The sequence below is a fragment of the Haplochromis burtoni genome, unplaced genomic scaffold, assembly GCF_018398535.1.
Source record: "Haplochromis burtoni strain Fernald_Lab_line unplaced genomic scaffold, NCSU_Asbu1 Contig_61, whole genome shotgun sequence".
NCBI lineage: Eukaryota > Metazoa > Chordata > Actinopteri > Cichliformes > Cichlidae > Haplochromis > Haplochromis burtoni.
The window spans coordinates 2,284,604-2,296,030 of NW_024582422.1; the positions used below are offsets into that span (position 1 = coordinate 2,284,604).

The 11,427-nt window shown below is 40.5% G+C and overlaps 1 protein-coding gene across 3 annotated transcripts in view; it reads left to right on the forward strand.

The window, feature by feature from the left end:
* Nucleotides 1-11,427, forward strand: part of LOC102300185 (zinc finger protein GLI2) — a 96,927-nt gene that overhangs the window by 71,377 nt on the left and 14,123 nt on the right. For all 3 annotated transcript variants that reach the window (XM_005923047.3, XM_042221161.1, XM_042221162.1), the window contains 3 exons: nucleotides 7,047-7,248; nucleotides 7,675-7,867; nucleotides 10,288-10,398. In XM_005923047.3, the coding sequence (XP_005923109.1) occupies nucleotides 7,047-7,248; nucleotides 7,675-7,867; nucleotides 10,288-10,398 (506 nt within the window). The remainder of the gene's footprint in view (nucleotides 1-7,046; nucleotides 7,249-7,674; nucleotides 7,868-10,287; nucleotides 10,399-11,427) is intronic.

Sequence of the window (11,427 nt, forward strand, 5' to 3'; positions counted from 1 at the left end):
TATGTAAATTCCAAAGCAGCTCAGGAAGTCTGAACTCATAGAAGAAAGCACATTGATGTTTCCTCTATAAATGAACTATAATGAGCTTAAAGGACAGAACAACACATTTGCGTGGGAATTTTAGGTCTTTGCATTTCTAAAACCTTTACATGTGGTTTCTTGCTGGAGTATCCTGAGGCTGTAAAATGAAAAGGAGAACTCCAGGTTGTAACTTGCAACCAATCTATGAGGTCCACAATGACACTGAAAACAGAGCACATCTGAAATTAAATATAAAAATACAATATATAAATGTACAAAATAACTGGTGACTTTAGGCCTCACCCCAAGTTTTACAGTGAGTGATACGGTTGCCTGCTGAGCCGCTGAACGAGCCGTCAGCGTGGGTTAAACTCTTCCCCACAGGCTTGTGAATGAGCTCGCTGTGTTATGGTGTCGGAGGCCAAAGTTGTGCTGCTGAGAGCTAAGGCAGGCTGCCAGCAGCGTGAAGCCGGCCAGCCGCGCTCACTAAAGCTGTCATAACTCAGTTTCCAGCCGTCCCGAAACACTGTGCAGGCGCAGGAGCCAAAGCAAACGGAAAGCACGTTTGGCTCCGTCTCGCCAAAATGTCATTGTTAAGATATTCACTGAAACTGTGAGCAGGGAGCAGCAAGATCACTCTACCTGCCAAACACGGTGAAATATTTCCATTCTTAGAAGCGAGGGGAGGAAAGCTGGTGATGTTTGAGAAAAACTACTCAAAAGAAGCAACACATAAGGTATCTGTCTAACAGGAATGCTGTCTAAGATGCTTTCTTCATATTCATCTTCTGTGGTTGCACTCAGTCCTACAAATATTTAGTTTTCTGCAAATCTGTTACCAGGCTTTTGGTATCAGAAGGTTTTGATTGGTTTGTTTTGGGGCTTTGTTAAAGCTGAGTAAAGATTCAAGGTGGAGATATTCAACACATGCAGCAGATCTACTAATTTCTGTTTTAAGATCTTTAAATCAGTTTTGTGTGTGTGTGGGTGAACAATTCCTCTCGTGTCTCCCTATCTTTGACACCATCTGTGGTAGTTTCATGTTGAATAAGTAAGCTCGAAGTTTTTATGTTTTTGAACGTAATCTTTCACACCATCAGATCAGTTTTGTCTTCAGTTTGACTTGTTTATATTATAATGATTTAAAAACTTTCTGTTACAAATAAAACAGTCTCACGCTGCAGGTGAAAGAACAGAAACTTGGCAAAGTCATAACATGAGATTTTATTTTATAGCGATTACATCTTTATTTTCATGAGAAAAGGTCATCTTTTTTTTAGGCATCGAATTTACTCATCTGTTACACGTTTTCATGGTTGATGGTCTGGTGTCTTTTTATTAGCTCCAGAATGAGAGATGTGCAAAGTGCAATCATGTAAAGTTAACCCAGAGAGCCGACACATCTGGGCCTAATCCGGGCTTCTTTTGGCACTTGTTGTGCTGGCGAGTGTCGTTTCTCAAAAGCAGAACATCCTTGACCTCTGGCTGCGTTGTGGCAGCCATGCTAACCCCATGTTTATGCAGTCATTCAAGGCCAAAGAAAACTGCAGATGTGGGCCACATCTAGGCCAAACATTCGCTTCTAGCTGGGAAGCATCTTTGACTGGTTTTCCTCATATTTATTGCTCACATAAGGAAAATATTTTTGGCTATCATTTAGTCACTTTTGCTTAAATGTTTATTTGAAATTAACAGATGTCATAGTTGACAGACTCCTTGTGAGTTTTTTTAAGTGCTTATGTCAAAGTTTGACTCCAGAATAATCGAAAGTTTAAGCAGCTTATTGATTTTTATCTAAAGTTTATGACTTTCCTTTAATTGAGAGCCCCCGTCTTCCCAAAATGTTTTCAACACACCTCACCCCCCCCCCCTCCCCAAAGCAGCTTCTAATATAAATCACAATGGAGAAGTGGGGGAGGCGGCAGTGGCAGCGGCGAGCGAGTCGAGCCGGGGTTTTCCATTGGTCCATTTATCAGTGGAAGTGGCACATTAATAAACACATCTCCCCAGAGGTGAGAGGAAGTAACAGAGATGAATATGGCTGCCAGTCCTGAACGGCGTCATACGAGCCGCTGCCGCCATCACCGATAACAGTAGGGAAAAAAAGAAAACCTCACCCCCACCACCACCATCAGCATCAGCATCAACCTGGGCTTTATCTGAGCTTCGTCTGGTTAAATGTCCAAATTAGCATCCAGCAACACCAGCCGCCCCTCAAACAGTAACAAACCTCCAGAGCTAAGATGTCCCTCGAGAATCGAGGAAATGTTTTTCCTCTTCTCTGGATTTGTTAGATCATCATTCAAATTCCATATGTCCCAGCATAAAGATGCCTCCTCCTCCTCCTCAAGTCTTTAAACAGGTAACATATGCTGCAGGACATACTTGGAAAGACCCTCCGAGCCCCATCGTTAATAAGCACGGCAGTGAAAGCAAACAAAGCAGAATTAATTGCTTGCTGAGCTCCTCGCTGTCGCAGGAAAAGCTCAACGTCAGAGCCTCTAGTTTCTGAGCCTTGGTGACAGGAAGTGAACCAGATGTGCTCCAGGAGTCCCCCCAACTGTTTCTTTGTAAGGAACAAGGACAGATTTTAACATTTATCTTAACAGCCCTTTTCCAAGCAGCATTTAGTGTCAGGTGTCCAATACAATGCTTTAATGTGCTTTAATTAACTCAGTTTTTGAGAACATTAGAGCCACCGTCAGTGGTGGAAAACTCATGGATAAACTCTTTCTTTAAATGTACATTTTTTAAATATTCCCATCTTTGAGGAAGATACCAGCTTCTTTCACTGCTATTATTTGGTAATTTGATATGCAAAAATAAAGGGCAACTTTTAAGGCTTCCATTTGTTTTTGAGCAGCAAACAGATATGGCTGTGTGCACTATGTAGACTAGCCTAAAAACAGCATGTTGCAGATTAAGACCAGATTAACCTGCCACATTGTAGTCATTACCAGGGTTTCAGAAAACGTATTTGAATTTTCCCAGAGGCTTAGCTCTATACATGGTAATACCCACCATGATGTCACCCATGAGCTTGTTAACTCATATTTTGAAGTATTGTCTTCAGCATTGGGCTGTTTTTTTTTGTTTTTTTTTAATCCAATTCACAGGGAAACGTGATATAACGTGCATATCTGAGTTTACCACCATTTCATTGACAGAGCTCAGAGATTCCAAGATTGCAGAGAGGGAGACACTGACACAAGATCTTTTAGGGAAAAAAAGAATTGAAAAGTTTATGAGCGGTAACAAATGTCATTCAGGATAATAGTGCTAATTATAAATATTGCTGATACCGTAATTTGTCAAACAATTGTGCTAATCTATGTGATGCAATGTTACAGTTTATGGGTGCAGCTTGCTAGCCAAGCTATACCAACCAGCGTTAGCTCATAACTTCTTCCCATCCTTTCATTCAAATGTGGTCTGACTCAGAAACCCAACATGGAGATTGTTCAGTCTGCTCACTTTAAGGGTTCACCATGCCAGAAATACATGGGTGACATCATAGTGGCTACTGACATCTTTTATATACAGTTTGTGGGGATTGACTCACTCTGACTTCATAGGAAAAAAATATCTATAGTCGTTTAAAATCTGTTTATTTACTTATGTCACATTAAACATTATTATTTAACCATAACACCTAAATACAGTCAGTGTGCTTCTCATTGTCTTCTGGACTAGCTGGTTAGGAAAAAAATGACAATTAAGCATGCAATGAGTTCTGTATGTCCGCCCAGTGTTACAACTTAAAGAAAAAGGAAGTTTGGAGCCTGTTTTACCTGCTTGAAGAAGAGTTTTGTTGTCTGAATTTACATGTCAGAGCTGAGATCGATCAGATGGTTCTGCATACATTTCCTTGCAGTTGAAATCAATTCTTTGTAAATTGCCCTCATTTAGCATCGTGAAGTCCAACCCAGACTGGGTGATGTTTATCTGGAGTAATTACGAGGAATTATTGCGGGAAGATTGATTGGTCATGTCTGAATCTTAATGAGGTCGCCACATGTGGGCAGATGTGAGAGCTGCATTGGATTTCATGCAGACACATGTTTGGACTAAAGACTAAAGTTGTGAAATGTAATGATCAGACAGCTGCAGAGGAGGCTAATTCCCTGCTTCACTCTAAGGCCTGTGAGAATTGAAATGAGGGTTTTTCTCCAAAAGAAAACTTGGGAAAAAAACATGTATTTGTCTGTAATTTAAGCCCTTCTCATGTTAATTTTTTAAAACAATAAACAGCCGGTACATGTTGACCTCTGTCAAACTCTCCCAAATCCAACCAAGAAACACATTGATTAAAAAATGTCCCTAATTTTTCTGATTTACGCAGAAGTCAGTTTTATTGATTACTGTTTAAACAGCACCAAATACATGTCAACGCAGTGATGCTGGGGATATGTTTCCCTCATTCTTCACCTTTGTGTCAGCCCATTAAGGACACATTTCATTGCAGTGCATTTGTATAAAATACAACCCATTACAGATGGTAAAATGACCTGCCTGTGAGTATCAGGGATGTCTCAGTAGGATGAGGCACTTTGGGTACTCAAAGATTACACACATCAACCGAGCAACAGCATTCACCTTTCAACCACCAAACAAACAGTTTCATATAGATGCATGTAAATTATGGTTTAACTACAGTTCTAAATGTGCCATCAAGGGACTAAGTCCTGTTATTAGCATATTAGCTTCCTTGTAAGAAAAACAAATTATTTACTGATGCTTCTTATCTACATGGACATAATAAATATGGGGTCCTTTGTCCATTTGCTCAAATTGATTGAGTGCCATTGTGATGACAGCTGTTTTTAGATTAAAGGTATTGACCAGTGTCAGTGTTTTAGTCTCTGTGTTGGCTTTTTTCAAGACAGAAATGAACCTAGCAGAATGACAGGGTAAGTTATCAGCTAACACAGACACCGATTCTTGCTAATTAAAAGCCAAATAAAATCAGAATTTTACTAAAACTGGAGGGAAGGTCTGTTAGTACAATAACCACCCAATAAGCCATATTATCTGTCAGATGATCATATGAAAAGTGCACCAGAAGGAACACACTGATCGCAGCCTATAACTGTATGCTGATGATCTGATTTTATTTATTACCAAAATTAAACAAATCCTTTTAAATTTGGTCTAGAGGTCCATTCAGGAACATAGCAGACAGTTAGCAGCTAAAGCCCCTGTCAGTCAAGGCGGCACGACCTCTAATAATGCCGATGTCATGGTCATGGGCCATGTTGGCCCAGTATTCTTAGTTTTCGTGTGTTTTGTATTTTGTTCTTTATGGTTCCTAGGTTGTTCTGTTAAGATGTTCCTTATTTGATTACCCCCTGTGTGCCCCTCTGTGTATCTGTGAGCCCTCGTTTCCCCTCCTTGTGTTTTCCCCAGCCCGTTATGTCTGTGCTCTCCCCGTGCTCTCTCTCTCCTCCTGTCTGAACCTCTGTGTACTTCCTGTTTTACTTTGACAGTCTCTCGTCAGTATGCGTCATGTTGTGTTCACTCCTGCCCTGTCTCATTACGATTATCTGTCACCTGTGTTCCCCGTGTGCTCCCACTTCCCTCGTTAACCCTCTGTGTATTTATGTCTGTCTCCCTCATGACTGTGTGCCCCTCCGTGTGTTTCCTCGTGAGTCAGTTCCTTTATGATTTCACAGTTTAGTTTCATATTATTTTGTATCGCCTTAACTTCCGTCAGCAATAAAACTGTGTTTTGAGTTCATTCCTGCCTCCGTGAACTTGCGTTTGGGTCCTCATCCTGCCTGCACACAGCCTAAACATGACAGCCTTAATGCAATTTAAATAGGTGAATTATAAAAAAAAAAATGATTCCCCTGTATAGTTGTCATGAGGGCAAATTAACTACATAGGCTAAAAATGTTTTTTGTATTAAGCTGTAAACACATTTATTTCTGCTGGAACTAAAGAAATTAAGTTGGACATTTTAAGTTTTGGAGCCCACCTCTAGTGGACATTAGCGGACCGGTTTATGTCCGACAATATTTTCACCTTTAAGGTGTTGCGGATAAATACAAAAAAATAAAGCCAGTATTGGTACCAAAAAAACAGAAGATTTATTCATAACACATGGGAAAAGACCCAGGGAAACCGAGTTAATGATAAAAATGATTAACAAAAATAACGATAAAAAACGATAAAGCCCCTGAAAACCATACATTTCACACCCGAGCCTCAACTTTCGCGGCCCGGTATCAAACGACTCACAGACTGGTAGCGGTCCCCCGTGGTTGGGGACCGCTGACTTAGACTGTACAGTAAAGACAGTTTTCATATAATGTTATGCAAATCAGCATCAGCATGCATAACTGTTAAAGCCAGGTGTCATCAGTGTTATACTTTATTCCCTATGTAAAGACAAACTGAAACCCAGCCTGCAACTATTTGAATTCTCCCTCCACTGAAAGTGTTCTTTACTTATTTTAGGAAAGTAGGGAGTTGTAAAGCGAAATACCCTGAAAACATGGTGATTCTTCTCAGTGTTGTGCAATCAAACAACAACTAACCCCCTCGACCCTTCTCCATTTAAAATTTGTGTCACTGGGACAGATCCAGTCGGATGTAGGTCACTTATTCCAGACGATTGCTTCTACAGTGCAATTCCTGCATCCTTGAGGCTTGAGTTTATTGTCTAATATCTACAGTAATATCTGCCAGGCTCTGTTTGTGTCAGTGAAGAGATAGTTTACTATATTCGCTGTGAGCACTTATTGATAGGGCTGTTGTGAGTCCGCAGGGTTTTGGGTGTCACAGCGATGCTGCAGCAGCATCCATCACAGCAAGCATGCACTTCCACCCTCACCGCTTTAATGCCTCCACCCCAAAATAGCACAAACAGCAGACACAGGCTGATTCTAAGTAGACTGCATTCAGGTGGAGAGTGACTCGTTAGATTTAAGAGTCTTTCCTTTAGACTCCTCTCACTGCTAACCTACATGTTACCAGTGTGATGGATAATATCACCTGTTCACCCACCTGTGTGTCATCCACAGTGTCGCGGTTCTCAAGCCCCAGACTGACACCGCGGCTCAGCAGGAAAAGGGCGCTGTCTATCTCGCCGCTGTCCGACGCCAGCATCGACCTCCAGACGATGATCCGCACCTCGCCCAACTCCCTGGTGGCATACATCAACAATTCACGCTCCAGCTCGGCCGCCAGCAGCTCCTACGGACACCTGTCGGTCGGCGGGCTCAGGTATCCGCACCCACACTGATGTCAGATAACGTAACACCTGGATCTGTCACTCAAAGGTTCAGTTCCACTGAACTTAAACCTTCTCATGAGACAAGTTTTGATTCTTTATCTCAATCACTGAACCCTTGCAGTGTTTGATCGCCTTCTCAGACTGAACAGGTTTATTCCAGCTCAGGTGTCTGATTTTCTCTCTCTCTCTCCTGGTTGGTTGTTATGTTGCAGAAGGGAAAAGCCACAAAGTTTTTTCTTCTTTCTTTCTGATTTTCGTTTTTAATTTTATTTCCTCAAATAATTAAAGAATGGAGGTTAACTGCACAGTAAACCAAAGTTTAATTTATTCATTGTAAATATAAGTATCAAGTTTTATGTTTACCGCTGAGATTCTCTTTTATACAAAAATCCTTTATACAAAATTTCCTCTTGCAGCCCGTCCTTCCCCTTCCCTCACCCCATCAATCCCATGGCCTACCAGCAGCTCCTCTCCCAGCAGCGAGGCCTCAGCGCCTTTGGCCACACTCCGCCCCTCATCCAGCCGCCGCCCACCTTCACCACCCGCCAGGGGGCCCTCGGCCTCTCCTCGCTTCCTGCCTCCACCCACAACAGCGACCTGGTATCCAAGGTAAAGGGGCAAGGGTTTGATTCCACTTCGCATCATTTTCTCCATTTCATTGCCCCTCGCCGTCCTGCTTTCCTGTGTGCTCTGTCATGTTCTCTCCAGTACAGGAGAAAAAAACTAATTTACAGAAATGAAAGAGGAGTTTGTGCTAAAGGAAGCTGTTCTGTACCTTTAAAACCATCAAATATGGTATCACACAGGGATAAATGTAAGAACCAGTGCACTTTATTTTAGAAGTACTGCAAGTGATTTTATTAATTCATTTAGTTTCTACACAAAGTCATATTTGCTGATAATTTTAGGTTCAGGTTAGTATCAGGATGCAGGTTAGAAATGATTTTTGTATTGTGTGGATGTTATTTGATGTCTGCGCTCCACGTGCTCTGGACCTTTTATGGAGTTCTGCTTCACAGATGGCTTGATTGAATTATTGATTGATTGATTGATTGATTGATTGATTGATTGATTAACTGGTGTGTGACTAAAATTAAACACATCCACATTTCTGAGGAATGCTCAAAGCTGAGAATTTAGTCTAAAAATTTTTTTCCTGTAACTTGATTCAGTTTTTTTCCTTTTCAATATATTTTCCATAGTCTTCACATATTTATATGTGTCTATAGAAGATGCTGTCATATTGATTTGGACAGAATTTAGCAGCAGTTTCTGTTAGAAACAAGTTCAAATAATCTTAAAGTGAATGAGAGCTTTTGGTTTTCCACCTCTTTTAAAGAAAAAATGCTTTTTAAAGATTTTTTTAAAAAAAAATTTTGCTAAAAAAGCCCTACTTGTTCTTTTTTGTTTAACTTGTCACATAGGACCTGGTTCTGGATTCATTTTTCAGAAGTAATAATCCAATTTCTATTTTTTGTTGATTTTCAGCATTAAACTCTTTTTATTTGTTGCTAGTAAGGATTATTATTTTTTCATTTTTGTACTCAGAGTTTCTGGTAGTCGCTGCATTTTCCTTCTATAAAAGTCATTTTTTAAGCACATTTTCACTGGTTCAGTAACATCAGCTCTGTTGACACATTCTTATAAGGCTGTTGTTAATTTTCTATTTTGACTAAGCAGAAGTAAAATGTTTATTCTTACAGTATGACAGCTTTTTAGGTGGAAGTCATAAACACACCGACATCTGAATACTGTCATTACTGGATATTGTAGATTTCTTATACATTTTTATTTCTTTTGCCGTTTTAAAAAACAAGACTGTAAACATCTGCCTCGTATATTTGAATCAGTATTTAAAGTTCTTCAAACAAAAGACAGTTTTGTCTGGTTTGAGTTTAAATAAACAGAGAAAATAATATAAGTTTAAGACAGCTGTAAGCTGACAGAGTTTTGTGTACTCGAAGCTTTCTAGATGATTGAAGCCTCTGATTTCTGTGCGGTTGCAGGAAATTCCCCCTTTTTGTTCCCCAGGTATTTTTCTCCATGCCAGCTGCTGAAATAACTGTTTAGCCGAACCCTGAATTTTGCAGCTCCGGTTTCCAGCTGTTTGTTCTCACTGTAGATTTTGTTTGTCATCATCCCGCCCTCCGCTCGCTCACCGGGTCACGGCGCTCTCAGTGTTTTTATTTGTGGTGTCAGCCTCCGCACATGCTCGCAGTGTCCCCCTTGGAGGTAAACTCTCGGGGGGAAACCCATCATTTCTCTACTCCAACACTTGGTTTCTCTGTTTAATCTGGTCGTTTAATCTCGGAGACTGGCTCAGATTACAGATGTTTGTGTGAGAGGTTAGGAAGGGCATCGTGTAGATCCTGTAGAAGGGAACAGGGGCCGGTGATTTGCCTTGTGTTATATTTTGAATTGGATTTGCCTTTTTTAGAGAGTTTTTCAGCTGAGAATGTGAATTACTCTATGATAAATATAGAAATGTTTGCATAGTTTAATTTTTGTTCTCGTGGGGTTTTGTCTTGGTTGCTTGTTGTTGTTGTTGTCACTATTTCATATAAATAATATTAAATCTACTCCACAGGGTGACACCATATTAATGCAAAAAATGTTAAATTTCAACTTAAATGCACTTAAAGTAAGTTAGTGTTATTTATATAACCCAGTATCACATGTAAAGCAGCATAAAAACAATAAATAAATACAGTAAGAAAAAGTATTAAGTTAGAAAGTAAGAAAATTACAAATTAAAACAAACAAAAAATAAAATAAATAACAATAAATATATACACAAACAGAAGGAGAACAGCAGATAAATCACTCAAAATAGTAATATTGTCCTCCACGGGCTTCCGTACATCTTGAACTTTAGGTTACAGTAACCCTCCTGTAAAAATATGATTATTGTGCAGGAGTAACCGGATTTTTACTGGAGATAAACTTTTACTTCAATTCATTTAAATCCGTTCTAGATGTTCTTGCATAACATCTAAAGGTGTCTGATCCTGAATCTTTCCCCTCCTCAGAACCACAGAGGCGACTCGGCCGTCAGCAGTACAGTTGACCCCATGAACACCAAAAGGTCAAAGGTCAAGCCTGAAGCAGAAGGACTAAGGCCATCGTCTCCCTGTTCACCGGTACGAAAGAATAAGAGAAAAATGTGTTTTACTGCTTTGCATCAGGGTTATATGGAGTAAAATGACCTTTGAGTTAACTGAGACTTGAACTGTAAATAGATAATTTGCTCAACAAAGTTGTTGAACGTAGTTTCAGGAGTGAGTACTCTTTAGAAAGAGGCATTGTGTGGAAAGACGGGACTTAGTTTTGAAAGAAACTTTGGTGCCACTCATTAACAATGCTTTTAAAAAAGTCACGACCTTTTGTAATGAGTAATCAGATGTTTGTAAAATCAGGACCTTTTTTGGATCATGAGGTGACGTTTTTGGACTGTTTTGAGAAGCGTGGGAGTTTGGACAGGAAAGTGGGAACATTTGTTTGCCTTCACTCTCTGTGTCCTGATCCGTGGCCCCTGATGCGCCACAGCCTCCTGTGACCTTCTTGTAAATCGCATCTCGGATACAGAAAAACTCCACATGATAAGAGCTTTGCATCCATTCGTTTGGCTCCCCCTCCCTCTCCCTCCGCGGCCACTGTAAACTGTGCCAGAGCACTTCATTTTCATGAAATATTGGCCAGGCTTTATTGTCATGTGAGGAGCCTTTTCCTCTTCCTTTTGACAAATTTGCGGCTTCTCTCCGATAGCGAGGCAGGTTTGGGCGTGATGCATGGGGACGGCGGTGCGCGCAGTCGTCTTGGGGCCACCAGAATTGATGAAGATCGCGTGCGTGGGGCAGAGACAAACATGCTGCAGTCAGCACCTTGTGTGTCAGTGTGTGTGTGCGTCTTTGTGTTGGTGGAAGTGTACCGGGAGCCACGTGGGACAAACTACGTGTCAGTTTGTGTCTCAGACATGTGTGAGCGTCCCTGTACATTTGTCTTGGTGAGGACACTGAGCAGGAGAACATTTTAAACAGTGACACTTCCAGGAAGTGGGGACATCTGAGGAAAGTTTCAATTTTTTACAAAGTTGTGAACTGGAAAGTCTGGGAATTTTTTGGAACGCGAATATATGTGTATATATATATATATATATATATATATATATA